This window comes from Malus domestica, chromosome 15 (genome assembly GCF_042453785.1).
Source record: "Malus domestica chromosome 15, GDT2T_hap1".
NCBI classification, from domain to species: domain Eukaryota; kingdom Viridiplantae; phylum Streptophyta; class Magnoliopsida; order Rosales; family Rosaceae; genus Malus; species Malus domestica.
The window spans coordinates 16678112-16703912 of NC_091675.1; the positions used below are offsets into that span (position 1 = coordinate 16678112).

A 25801-nucleotide genomic window follows, 5' to 3' on the forward strand; every position below is an offset into this window, starting at 1 on the left:
AAGCTATTCTTTGGCTCATGCTTGTTGGATTTACCTAAGAGAACTTTAACGAAAAACTTCCGGTATTGTTCACTTTAATGAAAAATCACATTTTTATATTAAAAGGTCAATCCTAGTACTATTCACTTTACCCTTTATTTTGTCCTTATCGTTAAAACTCAAAGTTTTTAAGCCATTTTCATTAGTTTTCCTTTTAACTAATCCAATAGAGGTTTGGGACAAGAAATATATTAAACCCTAAAACTATAGACTAAGAAGATGAGAAGACTTTGGCACCTAATACTTTTATCTTCGGAGGGGAGCCAAAACTTCAGGTTCGAAGGACCAAATATAAGATACAAGTAATAATATTTTACTTACAAGAGCACTAGTTAGGTGTAAAAGATAGACGAGCGATTATCTTATTTCTATTTTTGCTTATACTTATTATATATGAATTACAAGATATAAAAAGAAGAGGAAAGGATCAGGCCCATCAGGGTCAATCGCGGTCAATGAACTGGTGGCTACGATTCTCTCAACATTTGCCATTTGACGATTTCTCACCAAAGAATATATGCCCCGGTCAAGCATTTGGCTTAAGAAATTAAAGATGACAAGGGGAAGTGGAGCCACTACGTTTTTTTCCTCTTGGCCTAATTAGATAAATAATTCATGTGGTCATAAGGTATTCGGAAGATAACTCATGTGGTAACAAAAATTCAAATTTAAACTCCTATAGCGAAGTCATTTGTATCATCTCTTTAATAGAGATAAGACCCACATGTGTTGGTGGCCTTACTACCTCTATTGAAGAGATGATACAAATATGTGATAAGTGTAGCATTACTCTTTAAACCTATGCTAATAAAGAAAGTTCGTTTAAGGGTAGTGTTATCCACACACTCACTTTTACCTCTCACACATTCCTCTCAATTTCCGGCAGTTTGATCAAATTATTAAAGAAGATTAATGGACAAAAATTAACAAGAGTGTGTGGAAGGTAAAAGAGAGTGTAAACAGCACTACCCTTCTTTTTAATTCATAGTATAGTTGGAAAATCGTTTAGAAATTTTATTGTTAACGTGATTTTTTATCGAAAATATATGTTTGGTTGTATATAGTGCAAAGTATATCGAAGATAACTAAACGCTTTTTAATTTGAGTAAAAATTTGCAAATGTGATCTTTCAATAAAGTACAGTGTGAACTCAAAACAAATATTTAGCATCGTATTAACTAACTTGTGCTTACTCGCTAAAACTAAATATATACACTAAAAACATAGTGTATATTAAATCAATGTAGTCAACTCAACTGCCCTCGTAGATACTCATGCTCAAACTCTAATTGCATTATAATATGCCAAATCAAAGAGAAGCTTCGGGTGATTCTGTAATTCAATATTAGGTGCGCCAAAAGATCTACTCAAACAAAGTCTAGACAAACGTCACAAACCTTTAGACAAACCTTTGCATCGATCGATCCCTTTATTTTTAAATGTGACAGAAGAAGGTGTTGCGAAAGAGCGTTCATACCCACATGGTGAAATTCATAAACCAAGTTCATTGGTAGATCAAATAAACAAAACACTGAAAATTTTATAAAAAGAGGAAGAAATTTTCTTTTTTGAAATGCGGGAACGTAGAAAAAAAATAAAGAGGGGAGTCTGCCTTCCTCCCTTGACTCTTTTCAATTCCACATGTACAACTAATTAAGGTATATATCCTCCCTTGAGTCATAGGTGGACTTTGACCACTACTTTTCTAACCTACCTCTCTCTCTCTCTCTCCCCTCCTTCCCTGGCTGCTTCTCCCTCTCTCTCTCTCTAAACTTGCTTACCAGTACTACTACTTTTCATGTTCTCATCCTTCTACTTTTCAAGCACTTACGAACCAGAAACTTCTAATTTTCTCTCTCATCACCTGTCTCCCTCCTCTTCTTCCTCTTTCAGTTTCTTCCATCACTAATATGAATGCTTTCTTTTAATATTCTTATCTATGTGTATAAATATCACCACTTTTCAAATCTCCCTCATCTGTGCCAGCTTCTTCCATGATTAAAGCCACTATTAATCTGCTCACATCTTTCCCCAACATATATTCATGCTGTTTGGCCCTTTACTTTTCATTTTGACAACCGATAGTATATTCTACACTAAATTCTATGAGAAGAACTTAGTTGCATAATGAGAACACATTGCTCTAGCCAACTTAGCTAAACTCAGGTTTGCGGAGCCCTATACTTATTATCTTATTATGATTTTCCCTTTGCCACCTTCTAGTTAAACGACTCTTCTTACTCTCTGTAGCTCATGAGGTTCCGCATATAATTCAAGATGAATAAGGAGCACATATATTGGGTAGGGTCATCCTATAGTCATGACCAAAAGACATAAAGGTCGATTGAAGTGTAGCGGGGAGATCAAGAGAGACTCCCATTTCCCACCTTTGTCTATGGACACTGCTTTCCACCTCGATGAAGGTTCTCGCGCCAATTTCCTTCGACTTGTCATGCAATCTTTTGGCTGCTTTTACATTTGCTTGTGGTCTTATATGCCACCTCCTTCTAAGTATGTATGCATCATTCCTCTCTCACTCTCCGTTTCACACACACATCGAATGTGGAAGGAGCTCGTATTAATGTTGGTTTGATGTGTTCGTGCAGCTGCTTATTCTTTCTCGATGGTGTCTATGATGAAGAAAATCAACCAAGCTCTTCTTCCGGCAGTTTGGCTCGGCGGCTTTTCGATGAGTATCGGCTATCAGTTTTCAAAGTCTTCGAAAACGAGTGCGTAACTAAGCCTATTGGTTTGCTTCTAATTATTAATGTTGCTATTTCTCTCATAAGTTTTTTGCTGCATGTATATATGTACATGATCAGGTGTGTTCCAGGATTCGCTTTCAGGAATAGTATTTCATTTGTGGAGTTGCAAGAAATGGACCTACAAAGACTGGCATCAGATGATAAACAGAGGCAATTTTATCAGGTAACTAATTTAAAATATAACTGAAGTATATTCATTCATTTACGCAGGCAAAATATCGTGCGCTAATTGAGTATTTTTAATCTGCTTGTAACAGGAAGCAAGGATTAAGGTTTGTTCATATTGGTCTACAACAATAATTAATGGATAAAGATCTCCAAATTGAATATTTTTGCATATATGATCTTTAGATGAGGACAAAGAGAATGAATTATTCCAATTATGATGTTCTGATGGTAGAGATTCATTAATCAAGAGTGAGGAAATAAGTAGGTTCCCGCATAAGGTGAACACAAGCATTATCCTTAATTAATCGGTATTTTTCTCTTATAGTTTCCTCTTAAATTACAGACTGCAGTTTTCATGGGGTGCAAGAGTGGAGAAATTGAGCTGGGCATGTCCAATGTGTGTCAAGTAAGACCAAGTCATAACCTTACTTGGAATTATTTTTATGAAAAAAATTTGGTTACACGGAGGTTTCGAACCCTAAACCTACCATAACCCGCCCCCACCAGGCTGATCCAAGTGGCCTTTAATTATATTAAGAATCTTAATGCATAATTGAGGTTTTTATAATTAACTAATTTATTTTTTGTTGTTTTGCAGATAAATATAAAAAGAGAAATGATGAGAACCTGGTTGCCAGAAGTTTTTCCAGGACAATTATCTCCACATACAGAAGTTGCCAGCAGGTCAATCAACGGTCAGCAACAATATCCACTTTCATCATCTTCATCTTCTTTGAGATCACTTTCCACAATGGATAGTCCTGAATATTCCTCCCTCCTCTTCAACATTCCCACCACCACTACCACCATTTCTCATAACATCCCAGAACTCTTTACACAATTATCTTCCAATCCCTTGCAACCAATCAATATTAGTTCATTGGAACCTTTACCAACCAAAAATCTCATTACTACTACTTCTTCTACTAGTACTACTAGTCCTCATCAACAAGCCATTCAAGCAATTTCTCGAATCCGAAACATCCAATTCCCAACTCCGGAGATCGAAGATGCCACGATGACAAGAGCCATCCTTGCAGTTCTGTCTTCTTCTCCATATCAACCACCCCCACAAACTAATCCACCTTCTTCTTCTTCTACTACTGATCATCACTTGCAAACTCCAAGGGCCAGTGCTTTCAAGAGTTACAACACCTCAGTTTTAGCCCCAAGAACGCAAATGAGTGCTAATTTACGCCAGCAAAACATGCACAAGCGATCCATTTCCTTCTTGAGAAGCTTGAATCTAACGAGGCTTCGCGAAGGTATCCAAGCCACCCGCCCCACAAGCAGCCAGTTGCATCATATGATATCAGAGCGCAAAAGGCGTGAGAAGCTCAATGAAAGCTTTCATACATTGAAATCACTACTTCCTCCGGGAACCAAGGTATTTAACATGCATATACTCTGTTGTATAAAAGGATATTGGACCGTACTGGATTGAATTGGACTACAATAAACTATACTAAACTAGATTATATTGAGCGTAGTTTTAGTATTCCAGTTCAGTTAAACACGGTCCAATATAGCTATATATTAATTTACACATTTGTTGGGCAATGCATTAGAACATCTTTCTCTTTTTTTTGCATTGGTATATATATTGGTTTCGTTGCAATCGTGATTAATTAAATTTTTTGGTAGTGTAGAAAGACAAAGCCTCAGTTCTTACAACTGCAAGGGAGTACTTGACTAGTTTAAAAGCTCAAGTTGCTGAGCTTAGCAAAAGAAACCAGCAGTTAGAGGCAAGGCTCTTGCCACTTGCCAGCTTAGGAGCTAATGAAGCAGCAGCAGCAGCTGCAGGCTCCTCAAATGAAAGATGTAGTCTTACGGTTACGCGTGTATCAACCGAATCATCCCCGGATCAAGATGAGCAAATTATTGACTTGCAAGTGATTCTAAGATCACAAGAGAGCTGCACCGAAGATATGGTGATCCGCATTTTGGAATTCTTGAAGCGGGTTGAGAATGTAAGCTTGATGTCCATGGAAGCCAATACTTGGATATCAGAATCAAATTTTAACATCAACCGCGTAATCTTGAGATTAAGAGTTGATCAGGTATGTAATAAAATACTTACAAAATTTCTTAAACTCATTAATTATTAATATGCTCCCTGGTATTGAAGCATGTGTGAATGAAATTCACCTAGGGTATATAGAACACCTTTTATAAGCTTTTACAACTACAAAAAGTTAAACAGCAGAAAACAATGGAATAATATGTACACGTAGGGATTTTAACATAGGACATTGAACATTGAGTACAAAGATAAACGCTTATAACCACTTAAATTACAAGCTTGCTTTTGAGAGAAAGTTGATATGTAGCCTTGTTAATTTCATGTTGTAGATTTAATGTGCTAACTACACAAATAATTGAAGGGTTTAATGAGGTCACTGATTAGCAATGAGAAGCCTATTTTTGAGGAAATTAGAAGGAAACTGAGTAGTTGCTTTATTCTTTTCACAGGGAACTGAATGGGACGAGGCTGCTTTCCAGGAAGCAGTGAGAAGGGTGGTTGCTGACTTAGTACGTAGGATAGACTAGTCTTCTTTTTATTATAGTCGAAATTGTAGGACTAGTCAAGATTTTGATATATGGATTGCATTCTGTGGGCACCCATCGATGCTTCCCAATTTGAACCCCATCACATCCGGTATAACCACCATTCAATTAGACGATCAAACGTATCAATTTCATTCATTTCATTGTGTTTATTGACCAACAACTAATATTTTATTTCTTCGATTAAAAGTGTAGAATACTTTTAAGATTTTTTATTTTTTTATAGAAAGGTAACAATTTTAATGGTTTCTTTCACTAATTTGCCTTATCTTCATAAGAAATTTATATTGCAGAGAAATTTTTTTTCAAAAGTGGAATCTCTATAGAATCTTTGTTACTTTATATTTTTTGCACAATTTTTATAATATTGGCGCGAAAATTAACGTTAAAATATGAGGTTCAAATTGTCCATGAAATGTCTCATTTTAAGAAAGTCTCCTGAACATTTCCCTATATTATATTTTATGTTATTATTTAATCATCAGTTAATTATACAACAATTGTTAGGAGCTTGGGATGGTTTTGTTGGGAGCTCCAGCTGTCGGGGTCAGTCAAGCCCACCCAATATAAGTATGTTTTCCATGGATTTGGATCCTCTCCTTAGCTAATGGAGAGGATCCTCCTGACCAGTTATCATGAGCCGTTGGATAAAAATCCAACGGCTATAATTATTATAACTTTAAAAGAATTTCCATATTTGTAGCCGTTAGATAAAAATTCAACGACCCATAATAACTGATCAGAAGGATCCTCTCTATTAGCTCAGGAGAGGCTCCAAATCCGTTTTCCATCTTCCCTTTTTGTTCTTTGTTTCTTGGTACGCATTTATGTCGCCCAAATTGACTGCAAATGGAAAGTAAACCGCCAATACGACCAAAAAGAGATTGGTTAATGATGCAGAAAAACGGTATTCAAAGTATTGGTACGTCAAAAATTCACTTTTTCAATAGTTGCTTCAAGAGAGAGGATTCTCATTGGATTCTCTGTGTGAGAAATTAGAGATCCTCCAATCATATTTGATTATCGTATATCGTGCGACTAATTGTCAGATACTATTTATATTCAATTTTTAAATAAAAAAATTTATAATGATTTCTGATCGTACGATGTACGATCGTACGATGTACGATAAACGGATATGATTGAAGAATCCGGCTAGGATCTTCTGGTTGCTTCAAAACCACTTATAACATTTTCACAGCTGGCAGCTACATCCATCTGCCACGTCAAGTTGAGTGGTTGAGGCTGAGATAGGATTCATGTATCAAACATCTTAGATTAATGATATTTAAATCCCATTTGTCTTTAGTCATTTGGCCACGATATCTGCTTTGAAATTATAGGGCCAGTCAATTACTTTTCTTCAAGGGAATCAATAAAGGGGTTTGGAGACGGCGGTTTTGACCCTGTTGTGTATGGCATGCACTTGTTCAAGAAATAGAATAGTTATGTTAGTTTTTAATTTAATTTTACGAACCTTCTGCTATCCTACTTGATTAATCTGTAGAAATCTTCCAATAATTGCAAAGAGAAAAATTAGTAGAAAGGAGAGTAGAATCGATTTTTAATAAAGCATCTAAATATTTTGATAAAAAAGAAGAAGGTAGAATTGGTTAATAATTCTAGTAAAATAAGATCAAATTAATGGGTAACTTAGGTCAAATTGGTGGATAACTGTAGTATTGTTAATAGCTGTAACCATATTTATCTAAATGGGGAAGTAATTCGAATACATAAGCGTAAAGATAAATACTTTTAACCAACCGAATTATAAGAATTATAAGTTATGTTAGCAAAGTTTAGAGTCAATATTTTAGTGGGCTTTTAGGGAGCAATACTAGTAGCTTTTCCCACTCCAAAGAGCTGAGTACTTTTCTCACTTGCAGTCCCCTGAGTTGGCTGAAAGTTCTGGTTTACAATCTAGTCCTAATTTTATATGGAAATGGTAAACCAACAAAGCTTATTTGAAATTCATCAATATTGTTTACTTGTGGCTTTGTTTGTTAGTTGTGATTACAATTGTAGGGGAAAAGAGTGAAGTAAAAGATTATCTAAAAATGCAAAGTAAATGAAATGGTAATTTCGGATAATGAACAAAGCATTATCATTCTTGGATAAACATATTAATGTGGTGCAATAATATCAATCATTTGTTAATTAGCTCATAATTAACACGCCTAGAACGATGGTTCAGGCGTTGATTCTCACTATGATGTACTTTAGGCATAGCGGTTGCACCAATAGGTCAAGCTTGATGATTCTTCATCAACAGCTGATTCTGCTTTTCAGCAATAAATAAGATAGAGATCAAATTCGAAAACTTAGTGAACTTCTGAGCTCTATATTGTTGTTGCAAGACAATATTGATCGTAGAGAATGTCGAATAGGTCTTCTCAAGGAGATCTTCTTCGGTCAAGTTCTCGTTACAGAACTTGAGAAGTGATCGGATTCGACAAACTTTAGAATTGAATTCATTCATAGACTTAAAAGTCTTGGAAGCGCATATGCTACCAGTCGTGTCTTGCTTCAAGCAATAAGATGTCCCTTTTGTGATCAAAACGATCGGGCAAACGACCCATAAAGCTCATGGATCTTCCATAGTAAGGTACTCAGTTTGCAGTGCATCATGAATGTGTCTTCAGATGAAGATCATGGCAGTGACTTTCTCAGCTTCGCCAACCAAGTTATATGTCTTAGCTTCAATGGATGCTCTAAATTCTTAGCGGTAAGGTGGAGTTTCACATCTTGGACCCACGTAAGGTAGTTTCTTCTAGAGACGTCTAAAGCGATAATGTCAAAAAATAAATGGACAAGAATGCGGTTAGTGTAATGGAGACAAATCAATCCATTCACATAGCAGTAGAATATTCGGGTTCTAATAGACATGTATTGATTGAAATTTACATGAAAAACTTCAAGTTTTCATGAGTGATGTTTTAAGAAAACTTTGGGTTTTCAAAATGCATATTTTTCTAAAACTTATTGTAAAATCGACGGTGTGTGCAGTGGAATAAACAAATAAGACATAAAATTTACGAGGTTCCTCTACAGTCAGTGTGACTGGAATACGTCATCGGGGCAGCAATGGTGCTTTCATTATAATTTGGAATAATAGGAATACAAAGATAACTCTCTCTATTATCTCATCTCCTCTTCCTCTCTTTTCTCTCTTCCTCTCTTCCTTCCTATCTCTCTTCCTCTCTTCCTTCCTATCTCTCCCGTGAATCGCCCACTTGATGTTGTGTGGGGTTTGCTTTTATAGAAAAAATGAGTAGTGTTGAGCAAGCTTCTTAGACATCCACTTGTTGAGTGGATGAGTGGACATCCATTATTTACAACACTCCCCCTTGGATGGCCACAAGTCTTCGATTGTCTTGTTAAAATCTTGATTTGTCTTTGATGCTCCCCCTGATGAGTATCTCCTCCTGATTTCAAATCATTTAGGCTGATCGTTGATCATTCTGCTTCAATCTCTTAGCGAAAAGAGTTGTCGAAAGAGGTGCTTTACTTGTTGTTAACTTTCCACAGGCTTTTTCTTGAACTGGGTTGTAGGACTTTCTGCTAGACTTGCATCAAAGATCTGAATTTACTCCTTTTATCTGGAGCGGAATTTGATTCAAGAGTGGTGGACACTTGATCTTGAATCGGACTTGTGATTTCTTCAAGGACTTCGATGATTGATCTTGAATGAAATTGGACCATGAGGAGCTTCACGTGGCAAGTGATCTTCGGCTTTGTCGGGGATGAATCACCACGTGTTTGTTGCGCTTGTCTCCACATGTTTCAATGTATCATTTTCACTTTCCTTACTTGCTTCCCTTGCTTAAGTAGTATTTTCCCTACTTTTCCCCCATGCATGTGTGGCATCTTCTCTTGCAGTATTTGCCCTCTGATGCAGGAATGGAATGCAACCCTTGCATTTGGATGGTTCATCACTTCTTGGTGACTGGAGACCCAGCTCCAACAACAGTTGAAGATGACTACTCGAGAGCTAGGTAAGCAATCAGGAAAGGTTTCAGGCAGTCGGTTCCTTACTGGGAGTTTGAGTGGAAGTTCCGACATATTGCTTTCTTTATCCTTGTCTTTGCAGGTAAGAACAAGGACAAAGGAAATGATAGGGTGATTGCATGATATGAGATATTCTTGCTCTCGTCCCTGAAGATATGAGATCATCTTGCTCTGGTGTGATTTGTTTGAAGAGGTATTCTCAGAGAGGAAGAAAACTGAGCATTTTGAGATGCTTTGTTGAAGATGCATTCTCGAAGATGAGGAAGAGTTGGACATTATTGCAGGTCTGCCTTGTTATGGAGAATGGATGTCGACATATATAGAGATTTCCCAATAGCAAGTGGTGGTGTTGTGCTTGTACTCTTATCAGCAACTGTGGTGTAAATAGAACAGTAAGATTTACGCGTTTTCAACTTTGTCAGAGATCTTTGACAAAGTTGCACACGATATCCGAAAAACTGAGATTGCGGCTGAAAAATGCCAACGAACTTTATTCAGGAAAATCTGGCTTTTGAAATTCGGAGAATCGTGCCACTTCGATCTTTGAACAAGTGGCTTTATTGCCTCTTCTTTTATAGAGACATCCATTATGTTCAAGAGTATGCTCAGAAAGTTGCTGCCTGAGAAATTTCCCCCTTCTTGCACTTTTGAAATTTTATTTGACCTCTTTTTTCTTCATCATTTCTGAAAATGACTTGCCCATCTAACATTTGCTTAGATTTGAGTCTTAGAAGTGATACAGACGAGCAGCGTCAGGATAATATATGGCGCTCGTCCTTCTTATCTTCTAATGGTCCTCTTACAGTTGGGGACTCTGTGATGAAGAATAACATAACCACTACTGTGGTAGCTAAGAATCTTCTCACTCCAAAGGATAACAGAATCCTTTCAAAACGGTCTGACGAGTTGGCCGTTCAAGACTCCTTGGCTCTCAGTGTTCAGTGTGCTGGCTCTGTTTCCAATATGGGTCAACGCCTACTTGCTCAAACTCACCAAGTTGAATCATTGATGGCTGAGGTGGCAAGTCTTAAACAAGAGATCAGATGGCTCAAGCACGAGAATAGAGTGTTACATGTGCTTGCAAATAATTACTCAAAGAGCATGAAAAGAAAGCTCGACCAACTGCAGGAATCCGAAAGTCGGATTCAAAGTGATCACCAAAGGTTCGTTGCTAGATTTCGAAAGCAACTGATGCCTTCCTCTTCTGGTGTTTTGCCAAGTACTGGGGTGCCACATAGTCAATCTCCAGTACCTCCCCAGAAGTTCCGAGTACTGAGACTTCACATGAGCAACCTTTGTGAAGGCTTCATCCTGTTTGTTTGTTTTAACTCATGTGTATATACATATATGTAATTTCTTGGAGATATTAATATATAAGCTTTATGTCATTCAATGTATTGTGCCAAATACAATAAAGCATATACTTCACTAAGATGTGGTACTTCTCGACCAAATATCCGTTTATCTTTACCCTTACGAAGTTAAATGATCTTTCTTAGTGTCTACATCATTTAAGTATTCAACTCATAATCTTCAATCTATATGGTTCTTTTAATATCATCGACATTATGGATAAGATTCGTGTTGGTAGATTGTTCATTATGCAGCTCGAGACAATATCTCTCTCAACACTTTATAATCTTTCTTTACTCTTCAGGAGTCTCAATTTAATTTCATCAACTCTTCAGGAGTTCTAATTTAATGTCATTGACTCTTGCAAGAGATTTTAGTACGTTGCAATAATATCATAATGATAGTACTCACTAAGGCAATTTATACCATCCATTGGTATTGAGTACATATTTTATACTTTACCCTTCGGGGGCTTACTTTAAGCAATTTGAATCCTTCATGGATTTTCTTCACTTTATGACACATTTTCCTTTGGAATTTTTACAGAGCAATTTGCTTCCATGTATACTTGAGGGATTTACTTATGGAGATATGATGTGAGCGACTCACAACCCTTCGTATATAATTTTCCATTCATATGAACTCGTTTACAAGAGTATAATTTCAAGTTTCAATTAGTAACCTTGTGTCATATCATGTGAGTGTAATTCACTGTATTACAAATGCCCATATGTAACCTCCTTAATTCAACATATTTTGGCTATTTGTATTGTATTCAAATATATATAGGTCCATTTTTCCACGTTCTTACAAAATTGTAATGAAATTGCCTTTCTCCATTTTGGCCAATAATTTTCCTTTTGTCGACGAAGAAAAGAAAGTGGCTCAATATTAACACAGCTCATTGATGAATTTAGTAGCTACTTGTAAAAACCAAAATTACCATTGGTTATTATCAATCCGTGATCCCATATTCTCATGTGCATGCGCATGCATAAAAGCTTTTCATTTCTTTTGGATATTCATTGCCTCTTCAAAGGCATTACACTATCTCTTCCAGGATAGTCGTAATTTAAAGAATGCGGATCATAACCTCTTCTTAAGTGTTATAGAGCTTGGATTTTAATCTTCACTTCTGGGAGTTGAGTCATTGGAACCTATACATCTATCATGCTTCATGCATGAGACATCAATATTCCCATGTTCGTGGATTGTCCTATCTGGGACGTGTATCCATGCGGCGACTGTCATGCTTATTGCATGCAACAGTTATGCTTCAGGAATGCAATAGTTCAGTAGTGCCATATTTTTCTTCTTTCAAATGACTAAACCTTTTGAGTCTGAAAGTCTGCCACGCTTCAGGCGTGTAACAAATAAATCATTTACTGTCTCATTATTTTGTCCAACAAGAACATCAATTCTTGTAGGCACATTTGCAACAAGTATATATGATTTCATCACTTTCGTTGCATCATTCAATTATTCCTATTTCATTTTCTCATGTTGATTGCTTCGTGAATCAAAATAAGACAAATTCTCTTCGTTCTTCTGGAACAGTCTTTTCTTATCATTCTTCTGGAATGATATTATTTTCTCCCTCTAACAGCGGGAAAATTGTCTTATCAAAATGACAGTCCGCAAATCACGCGGTAAACATATCCCTAGTCAAGGATTCCAAATATTGAATGATAGATAGTGTTCAACATCAAATGCCCAATTGGCGATGATGCTTCATTTTAGTACGTTGTGGCAGTGCAATAGGCACATAGATAACACAACCAAAAACTCGTAAATGTATAATGTTTGGTTGGTGTCTAAACACAAGTTGTACTGAGAAATATCGATGTTTGGTAACTGGTCTCAACCAAACTTAATAATGAATTATGTAAAATGACATGTTTCCATGTAAAAACTGGCAATTTCGTTTTCATGAGCAGAGCGCGGGTAATCAATTTCATCCATTTAATAAATGCTTTTGCTAAACCATTTTGAGTATGGACATAAGGAACTTATGGTCCTTATTAAATAGTTTGTAGACTAAGACTCTTATGTCCTTTATTACAATTAAGTTGAGGCACTACGGCACTTCAAACTTACGGTACTCATCAAGGAATTTCATGTCCTGATCTTTAGGATCAAGGGACTTCATGCCCGATCTTTTTGCATGATGGAACTTCAGGTCCAATCATTTTTATATGTTGAGGATCAAGAAACTGCAGGTTGTGATCTGATCAAGGAACTTCAGGTCCAGTATGTCCTTATCATAACAAAAATAAGTATAATAAATAAATTAAAGCAATAGGCGGTAATTCCAGCCATAATGAATAAATTGCATTTACGTAAATAAAGCTTGTGACGAGGGCTTTAATTCAGCACCATTCACATAAATCAAACTTAAAGCAGTAGGCGATAAAACCGTCCATGATAAATAAATTGCTTTAAAGTAAATAGAACTTGTGACATGGGTTTTAAACCAACACCATGCACATAAATATCAAAGCTTTAAAGCAAAGGGTAATAATTCTACCCACTATAAATAAATTGCTTTAAATAAATAGAACTTGTGACATGGGTTTTAAACCAACACCATGCACATAAATATCAAAGCTTTAAAGCAAAGGGTCATAATTCTACCCACTGTAAATAAATTGCTTTAAATAAATAGAACTTGTGAAAGTGTTTTAAGCCAACACCATTCACATAAATAAATATATACATATTTTCTTCTTTCTTTTCAGATGGTGTAACACCATCAAAAAATCTTTACCTTTTTTTTATTTTATTATTTTCTTATTCAATCACATTCTACACCATTCCAAAAAACTTTGCCTTTTTCTTTCATTTTACATGGTGCAACACACCTTTCCAAATCTTTGGCCCCATTTCCCTTTTCATTTTTTATGTGCACAATTCCAACGCATCAAAGGAGCTCTTCTAGAGTTTTATGGCGCTGGCTTTTCTTTACCTTGAGCAGAAACCATCCTACATATTTATCTCTCAACTTCTTGTAGGTAACAGTGAGCTCTGGGGATTTTTAAACTTAATTCAGACAGAGAAAGAATTATAGGGTCTGAAACGCCAAGCTTTATTTTAGAGGATTACAACGCCATCAAAAGACGGTGGCCATGGGCGCCAGGCCGAGCAATGTAAAACTCAAGGCTAGAATTACTGTGAGTCCTCGAGATCCGTAAAAAAAACGACGCGATCTGGGTTTCCATGTCTGATGAGATTCTTCTGGATCTCTAGAAACCAGTTGTCAGGTACCAGTTTTCTTATCTCGTGACGACTTCAGGTCGTTGTAAATTTCAATTCGCACCGGAATTCGGTGGCGCGCTTTTGGCGCAGTGGGAGAAACGAAGAATGGACATACCTTTGCTTGTTTTGCTGCACCTTTGTTCGTCTGTAAGATCTCTCCATCTCTCTTGTCCACGAGAGAGAAAATACATTGCAAGTCTAGCAGGGATAAGGATTAGCACATCAATAGTTAGAGTGATAAAAGAAAGGTTGATGGAATTTTGTGACAAGATGATCTTCCCTGTTTGACATGTCTGGCTTGCCGTCTCTACTCTGTGAGGTTTTAGCTGACGGAGGTGAGAGGTAGATAATGCTTCACCGGATTTTTGGTGTTGTGCTTTCCACTGACATGAAAGCTTTTCGTGTTGATAACGTGTTGTAAAATCGACGGTGTGTGCAGTGGAATAAACAAATAAGACACAAAATTTACGAGGTTCCTCTACAGTCAGTGTGACTGGAGTACGTCCTCGGGGCAGCAGTGGTGCTTTCACAATAATTTGGAATAATAGGAGTACAAAGATAACTCTCTCTATTATCTCATCTCCTCTTCCTCTCTTTTCTCTCTTCCTCTCTTCCTCCCTATCTCTCTTCCTCTCTTCCTTCCTATCTCTCCCATGAATCACCCACTTGATATTGTCTGGGGTTTGCTTTTATAGAAAAAATGAGTAGTGTTGAGCAAGCTTCTTGGACATCCACTTGTTGAGTGGATGAGTGGACATCCATTATTTACAACAAAATTTTGGATTTCACTTTAGGTTCATGTGTACTTGCAAACAAACATAAATATATACAAAAAATATGCAACAAATATATGCATGTAAGTCTTTGGGGCCAACGATAATAATTGAATTAAATATTAGACTTGGGGCCAAATTTAGAGGTTGGGCGAAAAAATTAAAAACCCAAAAGGCCTAAAACTGGACAATAAAAAATGGGCCAAAGCCCACAGGTGGTCTTTACAAATAAGTATCGTGAGGCCCAGGCCCAAAACTGGGCTAAAATCGAGTTGGGCTAGTTGGTAGGCCCAATTTTACAAAGGGGTAGGCTGTAGGCCCAAGAGATCAGATACCCAAAATGGGCATAGATCCTGTGCGGTGCACCGAAGCATCAGTTGCTGGCTGGGATCGCGTGAGTGTAGAGAACGAATACACCAGCACAGGGTTGGGATCGAGTGTGGCGCAGGGCAAGGACACCAAAGCCCATGTGGGCTCTCTTTTTTTCTACTGCAGGCCAAGGTGAATCCACGCCGAAGGGGCCGTGGTTTGGTCCAACCAAAAATCCTAGCCGTGCTAGGTGAGTTCACTGGGGAAAAAAACTGGAGCCATCGTTTCTGGCGGCGATGCTTTGGTTGGGAAAACCTCATGGAAAGATCGTGGTTCAACGGCGACTACGGTGGTGAACGGAGAAAGGTTAAATCTCAATGTTTCAAAAACCAAAACCCTAGAAAAATTGAATCGGATTTTTCGAGAAATTCCGATGAGATTCGAAGTCAAGGCTCGTCGGAGACAAGCTTCTGGTCGTCGGGGACGGTGACCTGGGTAGAGGCATTGTTGCAGGCCAAAACCCTAAATTTTAATGAATTTTTCAATTTTAATTCAATTCATGCATATTCAATATATATAATTCATAGCAATATCAATTCACAAAATTCAACAATTATGAATATAATGCATATACAATTTATGTAGAATCTAAAATTCGTAAACATTGGATCATGCATTATGGTAATGTTCATGTTATCAGGGTTGCAAAAATATCGAGATAAAAACCGTTGTTTTGGAAGAATCTGATTGCGTAATGATATTGATAAATTGGTTTGATGCAGAAAAATTTCTAGTGTAGCGGAGAAACATGCTGATAACGTGTTATAGGTAATTTATCTAACAAGGGAGAGGGGGCGTGGCAGAGAGGGGTGGAGAAATATGTGATATTTTGAGGGTGTTATTCCTCTAATGCATTTATTTATAGTAATAAGGAGAAGAATAATCATTTTCCTCCAAAGAAATACAATTTTAATAGGAAAAAAATAATTAATAATCAAATCTATCTAGAATTTACACAATTACACTTTATATATATATATATATATATATATATAACAGTTTACTCATTTATCATTCACTGCATTCTCTGCGGGAGCCGGCGTGTTCTGGACATATATCATATATGGGCTTGAGAGGCTTGTGGGAAGCCTACTCTTATTGCTCTACACGTTTTTGGTTCTTTATTTCCGTCGTTAATTTACATGTGAATACGGTATACGGGAAGACCACCAAACGTTTTGTTGTTCCAGCTCCGACCATCGCGTAGGGTTCAGATTTTGATCTGCACTGATGGTATGATTACGCGATGGTCTGAGATCAACCGTTTCCGAATTTACCAAAACAGATGAGTGAGAACAGTAGTCGTGTGTGCTTAAAGTCGCGGTGCGCCGGATTCAAAGTTTTGATGATTGATGTGGTAGTGCGTGTGCAGCGATAATGTTCGACTGCTCATTCCCAAATTACCACCCCGACGGTAATGTACTAGTCGGACGATGTGAGAACTACGTCAACAAGTAGTCTGAAGTGCTGAGAAAAATCGGCAACGAGAGCTCGAAATAGAATTCAGTAAACAATATATAACATTCCTTTTGGTAAATCAAATGATATATAATACTGACCTCACTGACATACAAACTGTAGCTGAACAAGTAATAACAAGCTGCATCCTTCCCAAATTCCCCCCCCCCCCTTTGAACCTACAAAATTTCACCACATCCATGTCATTCCAAGGAGAGCAGGTGATTCTACTAGCTGCTCGGGAGAATGCAGTAGCCGCTCCCCTATAGCATCGAACCCTGCCAGGTAAAACAGGTAAAAACTTATCTCCACAGTTTGAGGCCATCCGAACACTTTACGCTCCTACTGCAGTAACTGCATCTTCGTCAGTAGAATCAGGTGAAACAATTTCCTCTGCAGGACCTTCACCCATAAGTTCTGTTTCTGCTTCCCTGGCTGCCACATCATCAACTAGCTTCTCTGTGAGCTTTGCTGTAAGTTCCTCCAGAGCAGTACTATTCTCGGACAAAAACCTTTTTAAAGCATCCTTGCCACGGAAACTTTGACCGTTTAAGTCATACATTGCACCAGCCTTCGTGATGAATTTGTTTTTCAATCCCAAATCAATGATCTCTGATTCCCGACATATACCCTTACCAAACTCAAGCTCTATCTGAACAGTTCTAAATGGAGGGGCAAGTTTGTTCTTCACTATCTTCACTTGAACTTGACTTCCTAAAGTCTGCATGGAAAATTAACTTGTTTCAAAAGGATGCATCAATAACATAGCATCTAATCCTCAAACCGAAAAAAAAAAATACACAAAAAAGAACATGTAAATAGGCTATGTTACTCTATTCAGGTAATTTTTTTTATCAGATGACTGGATAGTCACTGAAAGTAGCCTAAATAAAACCAAGATAATTTCAGGCTTCATTAAATGGATACTCGACGACAATTCAAAGTTTCAAATAAGCATAGGTAATGGCTACAAGGCGAACTACCTCACTCCAAAAAGCGAAGTTCAAATTCATGAACAAACTAGGAAAATGGTACCGGTACCTACCTCTTCACCCTTCTTTACAAGTCCTATTCTCCTCATATTAAGGCGCACTGAAGCATAAAACTTCAAAGCATTGCCGCCACAAGTAACTTCAGTTGGCCCACCAAATCCTCCAAAAGTAGAAAGCTTCGCCCTGACCTAAAAATAGACAAATAATTAGAGATGTCTAAGCTCTGAACAATATTCATGAAATGGTGAATATCAAATTATCTTCAGATAAGAAACCCATAAATTTTAGAAAATGAAAGTTTTTGCACAAAAGTTTTCACACAAATCAAGTGAAACCATATAAATTTTATGAAATGAAAAGATTTGTATGTTGCATAATAGTATCACACATAATAGTGAAATCGAACGAGCACTGACACCTGATTTGTAAAGATTAATATTGTCTGTGATAGAGATAAAGAGTGACTCAATTTGCGAAGTGCCTGGCTCATTAGTCTAGCCTGCATTGCCATATGAGCATCACCCATCTCGCCATCAAGTTCACCTTTAGGCACAAGTGCGGCCACCTGTAATCATATAGAAAGCATTCATCTACCGTACAATGGAAAAGACAAACACTGTCTAAAAACATATACAAAAGCCTCATGAGATGATATGAAGGTGAAAAACATTCAATAAGAACAAAAACCAAAGAGAATTTATAAGAACACATCTCAACGAACATGGAAAAGGCTAATGTGAATAAATTGCCCTGAAAACAAAATGTTACTGAAAAGCACCTTACTTACACTGTCAATAACAACAACATCAACTGAACCACTCCGGATTAGAGTGTCTACAAGACTGAGGGCTTGCTCACCACAATCAGGTTGTGATAGAAGCAGATTCTCAGTGTTTACCCCAATAGACTGAGCCAGTGTAGGATCAAGAGCATGCTCAGCATCAACAAAAACACATGTCCCTACATAAATTAAGTTGCATAAGATAAGAAACTCAATATCATGACAGACAGCAGCCAATATAAAAATCACCAACGGAAGATTATTAATATGTTAATTGACATCAACAGATTAACCCGCACCAAAAGATGGTCTCATCAATTCTTCATTAGTAAATGTTGAAACATGAAGAATTTACATTTTACACACCAGTCATACCATTAAATGTGCATCAAACACAATGATTAAAGGTCCAATGCATGGCTCGCTTCAACATTTCAAGCTTAAAGAAAGAGAAATTTACTAATTTGTCTAGAGTAGATCATCAAGAAACTGTAGATGCAGGGGAAGAGACACAGTGATAGATAGCATCGGATATACTTTTTACAGGATAAAAACTCCGAAAACCTGTTCAAATTCCAAGAAACCGAGATGTTTTGGAAACACATTTTAGATGTGTGTGTGTGGAAGTACCGTGTTAACATATAACGAACAACTGAAACAAAGAACGAAAAAGTAAGAGTGCCTTTCGCATATAACAGCCATACCATGTTCTATATGTGTAGTGTAGTACGTTAATTTACCACCAAATAATAGTAAGAAATATCAGTCTAACCTCCTTGCTTCTGTGATTCAGCTATTACATGAAGAGCCAGAGTAGTTTTCCCAGATGCCTCAGGACCGTATATCTCCACAACACGTCCCTGCAAAACTCAATGAATGAAAATCAAAAGAAGCAAATACATATTCCGTGGTGAAGTACAAGGTCAAATCTGTCTCACGTCCTATGCACAAAAACATTCATATGACCAAGACTACAGCTTATAAGCTGCTAAAACGACCCTAAACATTCAGCTGATTACGTAAGCATGATACCTTCGGAAATCCACCAATTCCCAGTGCTATGTCCAAAGAAAAAGAACCCGTAGATACCACTGGGACTTGTCTAGGAGAGACGGACCGACCAAGCCACATTATAGATCCCTTTCCAAATGAGGATGTAATCTGATCAAGAGCTTGCTTCAGGGCTAACTCCTTCTTCGACAGATTCTCATCACAGGAATCACTTCCATCCGACTTAGATTTCTTTCTACCTTCAGAAAGAATTTCAAATTTTTTAACTCGCAAGGAGCACAAACCATGTTGTGTCAACACATAATGGATAATAGCGGTCCTTTTATAAAAAGTTAGTAAATCAATCAGTAAAATTCCACGCCATACAGAATACACTTCATGCAATGCAATCGTTCGGACGAGGCCACAAAGTTATTGAAGTTTACAACACATCTTAATACCATCACACTGTCTCTTTTTCGGTCCAGTTTTCACTCATATTTTCTGATAGCAATCAAATATAGTATTCCTTGGATATACTTAAAACTCCCTTATAAAATGCCCGAATTAATTCGAAACAAATACAAAAAATCTAACATTTCCCGAATGCAACTTATTGAAAGCATCAAGGAAAATAGAATTAAAACTAAAAAACTAAAAGCAAGCACCTTTAGAAGAAAAATTGCAAAACTGAGTAGATGTCCCTAACATTCCTCTCTGATTCACCTGCGAAACAAAGCAAACAAAAAATTAGATGCCGGAAACTTAAAAATCATAATTTTGATTAATTCAGGCACTATTTTTTCTAAACTTTCCTAGTAACCAAACAGAAAGCTACAATATTCAGAAAGAAAAACTTTCGTGTTTCACAAATGAAGAAATGGAAAAAACCTGTGGCGGGAATAGGAAACGTTTCATAGAAAAAGCGTTTCGGAGAAGCCTCGCCATAGGTGACAACCTCCAAGCTTCTCTCCGGAATCAAATTAGTGAAGAGATGAGCGAGGTAAACGGTGACCGGAAAATCAAGTTCGCGAAGCCATGCATATGAAGGCACTGGCAGAGGAAGAGGGAGAAAGAGAGTCTGGGTTTTAGGGTTTTGGGGTTTATTTCCCTCCTTTTTGAAATGCTGGAGTATCGCAGTGAGAAGCGGAAGAGTGTCAGAGTGGAGAGTGGAGACCTGACTGTTGGGCTCACGACCCATTTAAATACAATGGGCCTTTCCCATAATCTCATTTCCAATTTTGTATTTATTTTTATTATAAAAAGCAAAATACAACATTATTATAAACTTCGAATACATGGATAAATGCTCGGATAATGTTCAGCTCTGTAAAGGCCAAGTCATTCCTTCAATAACGACATGACATTATTTCATGGTATTAGTATAAATGAATAATAAATTGACTCACTATACAACTTAGAATGCATTTATGCCTTTTAAGTAGGTTCATTCGGATTTCCTTAAAAACAGAAGTTGAATAAATTGGAAGCCTGATTCCTCCACTTGTTTTTAAATGAACACTACTAAGCAGGGATGGACGTTGGGTGAGTTGGTCAAGTTGGACTTCAACTTGTTAACCAATCTAATGGGCTTGGGTTGACATTATTGAAACCTATTTCCCTCCAAGAAAATTGGCAAACCAACTCAATCAAATCATTAAAAGGCGGGTTGGTTTTGGTGGGTTCAATGGGTTGTGAATTATTTACTTTCTTTCTTATTCCTAAGGTGAGTATGAGGATAAATAATCCAAAATACACATCATAATTAACTTAAACAACAATTAATTTTATGTATATGTCATGTAAATACATTTAGGTTTAAGAATTGTTGATATTCGTGTGAGAATTATTGATATTCATGTGAGTCAATTTCAATCGGATTAAAACTACCTCAACCCAACAAACCAACCTATTGAACGGGTGGTTCGGTTTCAACCCGAAAATGATTTTTTTAAAGTTTACAACCCAGCCCTGCCCAACGAATTTTGATTGAGTTGGTCGGGTTGATCGGTAAACCCACTAAGTGCTCACCCTAATTCCAAAAGTCTTAAAAATAAGCGTGTTTGAAGAGAGTGCGTTTAAAATGACAAAAAAACACATTTAAGAAAAGTGATTTTAGAACCATTAGTAAAAAATAAATGAATCTTGAAAAAACATTTAAAAGGCATTTTCTGAGATTCAAAAATGCATTTCTACCGTTGTGGGAATAATACTTCAGGCGCCTAAAAGAAAAATAATGAAACTTTAGGTATCGGTGCTATCTCGCTAACAACTAAATAATCCACTGGAAGGGAATAAAGGCCACATCTCGAGTACAACTTATATGAAATGAATTGACAAGACTCACCCCCAACAGTGTCCCGTTTCGATTGTAGGGTGTTGAATTTCAACACATCATTGTTTACTGAATTGGGTCACTACGTGTTGGTGAACCCATTCCATATAAGTCATCATACACAAATCATTAATAGATTACTAAAAAACGTTGTCCATCAAATTCCAACATAGGTCAACAGATCACAATGACATCCAAACCATCTTCGTCACATTCCCCCTAAACCAACATGGAAAAGAAAGACCAATGACTCCGACTATCACTCATCATATAGCGTAAGGTTAAAAAATACATTGACCATATAAAACTGCCCAGCAACCATTTTCTATCAAAACAGTCTCAAGGTCCAACAAGAACTCGCAGCTACTAGCCCGCCTTTCCGAAACAATCATATTCTACTGCTGTTTGCATTCTGGAGGCCGCTCACCCTGCTCCCCGACTTGTGCTCTTGCGTTCTTCTACATTTATATAACACAAGTGATCAGTATATGCATAAAATAGTTTATTTTCGACGCAACAAGACTCGTATAAGATCTTCAAGTTATAAACAAATTTAAGCAACTAGGCAACATACCTTGTGACTGGCCGATGTCTGCATCAGAATCAATTCCACAAAAAACAATAACCGTCAGTTCAAACTACAATAATTACAAGGAAGAGAAAAATGCAAGCGGAGACAGATGATCCAAATTCTACAAACACTGCACCTTCTTTTTGGTTTTGCCTTCATCTTCATCGTCTTCATCCTCCTCGTCTTCTTCGTCCTCATCTTCTTCCTCTTCGTCATCTTCCTCTTCGTCGTCTTCATCTTCGTCTTCCAAGTCACCAAAATCTTCTCCCTCAATAGCCTCTCCAGTAAACCATGAAACAGCATGAGGGATGATCTTATCTCGAATGGTAGACCTGCACAAAAATGAGTGAGAAAAAAAACAATTTAAACAACGCACTGAATTAGAAAATTACCAAAATATGCAGCACTAGTAACAAACTCAGAAATCCGTCTACGGGTAGAAGTTATAAACTCACCCAATGTCATAATCTTGTTCCATCTGGTTTTGGAGTTCCTCAGCCTGTTGAAAAAGTGGTACAAATAAGAAACTACAAAAAAATAAGCCTTAAAGACAAACAAAGAGTAAAGAAGAGAGTGTTACAGCATCTTCATCAATATCTTCGTCATCCTCAGGGACTTGAGGTGGACTGAAAAAGTTGAAGAAACTTTCGCAATTTTCAGTTCTAGTTATTGGCTTAGCATTCTTAGATCCCTTCTTAGGCTTCTTCTTAAGAAGCTTCTGTGTCAAGCATTTAGCAGGATACCATTCAATCTCGGTCCTACAAACCACCAGGTAGCAGATATTGTAAGTATGTTCAAACAACCACGTATAAGTCACCTTGGTAACAGAAGTATAAACTAAGAAACCGAACTATTTAGCACAAGGCAAGGCGGGAACCGAACTTACCCTATTGCTTTCTCGAGAATGGGTTCATCTTCATCAATCATGTGGTAAGTCTTTGTCAAGACAGAGTTCTTAAAAAAGGGATTGGTGTCAAAGTAGAACTCCAGTTTGAATCCCTTAGGGTTATCTATCCTAAACCACTTGATGTCTCTAAGATATTTAAGAGCACCTTCATCACGCTCAGATATCTGATGATAGGAAAATAAATAAGAAACAATTGAGCTGACAACAACAGTATAATTATAAACATCAAATATGAGAACTTTATGCACAAATAACCACCTCCTCAGCTAGCACTTCGTTGTTTTTCATTGCATTGAGCCAGAAATCAGGCACTCCTTTTTCTGCAAAATAAATACGCAAACAAAAGAATTAAAATTTGCCAACAATAAATAAAACCTATATAGGTTCTGACTCCTGAATATCTATCAAGAGTATACCTTCGGAATCTTTACCCTCTTCATCTGTTGCTGCTTCATTTGTAACGCCTTCAGCTTCAACAACACCATTTACGATCTCATATCTCTGCAGAGTGATCAGTACAAATTATTTTAAAACCAAATACATACAAAGAAATGGAGTTTTACTCCTCATGCACAATATAGTAAAAGACCTATAAGCAAAACAGAACCTAAAATGCAGTAAAAAATAAGATCAATCACACTAACACAGGCTACTGGTGCCACTTCTACCTCGCTCAAGTAGAGTTGTGACAAGCCACTAAACCACATAGACGTACAGAATCCACATAAAGCAGCAAGGATGAACTATTCATGTTCCAATATAAGATACATAATCAGTGCGGTATGTAGAACAGTAGAATACCTTGGTATACAAAGGTTGATACAATTTCTGATACTTGGCTTCGAGAGCTGCTCTCTCCTCGAAAAACTTTGCCTCAAGTTCATCATGTTGGGTCTGCAAGTAAAGAAAATCTCAGGGTGTTTCACGCTCGGGGTAATATACACACTTTTTTTCATATCCCATCACGTAATACTAAAACAGTGCTCAAGAAGTTGCACTCAACAAACAACACCATCAGTTCATGAGATATCAACTCCAACCAATTTGTCAATTAAAATGAACATTTTGCACAAACCCAAGTAAAACGTCAACCAAAACTCCAATTGTAAAAAATTGTTAAACTATAATATGTAGCGGAAATCCGTCATATCAATCAAAATTATGCTAACTAAATCAAATTATAAATGATATAAGGGTTTAATCTTATCAATCAGTTAATCAAATAAAGTATGTAAAGACATGAAACTATGAGTAATCCAGTATATCAAAGCACTAAACTACAAGCTTCTGAGCGAGAGAGAATCATGCCTGGATCTCTCTAAGAACATCTACGCGCTTTCTGACAACAGGCGATAGGCTCTCGAGGATATCAGAGTGCTGCCCGGCCAGACTCTCTATCTTATTCTGCAAAACACACAAGAAAAACAAACTCCATAAGCCAATCAAACACTTAACTTCTTTGTTCTAACAAACAGACTGAAATTCAATCAAACGATAAAATTGAAATGTCCTATAGTAACAGAATAATAATCTGTTTGGTTGCCGAGAAAATTGAATACTGACTTTGAGAGCATTGACGAGGCCGGCTCGATCCACGTCGTTGAGAGCTACAGAAACAAAACAAAAAAATAAACAGAAGCCGAGTAAGATCACCGCATCGGATAATACAAACATTAGAAAGTTAGAGAGAGGGGAAGAGAGAAAGAGAGTACCACCAGAGGAGAGATCGGACATGTTGATGTTATCCTTGTCGCTGCTCATTCCGATTTGCAGAGAGAGGGAGGGAGGAGGAGGAAGAAGAAGGCGGCAAAGCTAAAACCCTAGAAGCGGTGGGAGGGGGAGGAAAGGGTAATGGGGATTTCAAAACGTGGCCTCCGTTAAATCCTCTCTCCCCCTTTAAAAACCTAACCCCTTCTCTCTCCTCTCTCTCGGTATTATTCTGGATGGTAGTGCTGATCTGTCCAAAATTTAAAATATTTCTAATTTTATTGTTTACATTGGGCTTGATTTGGTGGCAATAAGGCCCAAAATTATGTTTTATCTCCTTTCTTCTAAGAATGTGGTTCGAAAATTTTGAACTTAGGATCATCTGTGACAATAGTATAAAATCTGGAAATGTTGGGTCGATTGAGGAAATATTCACTAAGTGTTTATACTTGTATAAGAGTAACGTTCTTTTTTCAAATATGCGGTATCTTGCTGCGTTGGATCGTCAGTCTTGAACCAAACGATTAAACAAAATCATTAGCTAATTAATAATTCCATACATAGTTGGAAGTGATTTTAAAATGATTGAAAATATTTTGGGATCCAAAAGCACTTGAAGTGATTCATGCAAGAAACACCAGTTATGTGCTTCTTGTGGGAAGCATTTCAAATGCTTTTTCATGATCTACTTGCATTTTTTTTAAAGATTGGTTCAAAAACATTTCATCAAAAGGCTTTCAACTATTTTAAAAACACTTCCAA

The 25801-nt window shown here is 37.1% G+C and overlaps 3 protein-coding genes across 6 annotated transcripts; 1 reads left to right on the plus strand and 2 right to left on the minus strand.

The window, feature by feature from the left end:
• Positions 1-1746: 1746 nt before the first annotated feature.
• LOC103400870 (putative transcription factor bHLH041) lies at positions 1747-5678 on the plus strand. 2 transcript variants are annotated; one of them, XM_017322745.3, is made up of 9 exons: positions 1747-2205; positions 2290-2550; positions 2646-2768; positions 2862-2967; positions 3062-3076; positions 3316-3378; positions 3571-4359; positions 4622-5032; positions 5445-5678. In XM_017322745.3, exons 2-9 carry the CDS (start codon positions 2360-2362, stop codon positions 5520-5522), a joined length of 1776 nt encoding a protein of 591 aa, XP_017178234.1. In that variant the 5' UTR covers positions 1747-2205; positions 2290-2359; the 3' UTR covers positions 5523-5678. The 2 variants fall into 2 exon arrangements, with proteins under 2 accessions (XP_017178234.1, XP_017178235.1); XM_017322746.3 differs by having other exon boundaries at positions 1753-2554.
• Positions 5679-16795: 11117 nt separating this feature from the next.
• LOC103400817 (DNA repair protein recA homolog 3, mitochondrial) lies at positions 16796-20697 on the minus strand. Of its 2 annotated transcripts, none has more exons than XM_008339492.4 (8): positions 20411-20697; positions 20188-20245; positions 19562-19779; positions 19302-19389; positions 18536-18708; positions 18167-18313; positions 17802-17936; positions 16796-17477 (listed from the first exon to the last, which is right to left on the minus strand). In XM_008339492.4, exons 1-8 carry the CDS (start codon positions 20465-20467, stop codon positions 17091-17093), a joined length of 1263 nt encoding a protein of 420 aa, XP_008337714.1. In that variant the 5' UTR covers positions 20468-20697; the 3' UTR covers positions 16796-17090. The 2 variants fall into 2 exon arrangements, with proteins under 2 accessions (XP_008337714.1, XP_017178896.1); XM_017323407.3 differs by having other exon boundaries at positions 18527-18708; positions 20411-20696.
• A 1275-nt stretch (positions 20698-21972) lies between these two features.
• LOC103400818 (nucleosome assembly protein 1;2) lies at positions 21973-25291 on the minus strand. 2 transcript variants are annotated; one of them, XM_008339494.4, is made up of 12 exons: positions 25048-25291; positions 24896-24939; positions 24641-24736; positions 24134-24226; positions 23749-23833; positions 23591-23652; positions 23312-23496; positions 23006-23183; positions 22881-22924; positions 22562-22757; positions 22429-22446; positions 21973-22312 (listed from the first exon to the last, which is right to left on the minus strand). In XM_008339494.4, the coding sequence occupies exons 1-12, from the start codon at positions 25091-25093 to the stop codon at positions 22250-22252; spliced, it is 1110 nt and encodes a 369-aa protein (XP_008337716.1). In that variant the 5' UTR covers positions 25094-25291; the 3' UTR covers positions 21973-22249. The 2 variants fall into 2 exon arrangements, with proteins under 2 accessions (XP_008337716.1, XP_008337715.1); XM_008339493.4 differs by having other exon boundaries at positions 25045-25291.
• Positions 25292-25801: the final 510 nt, after the last annotated feature.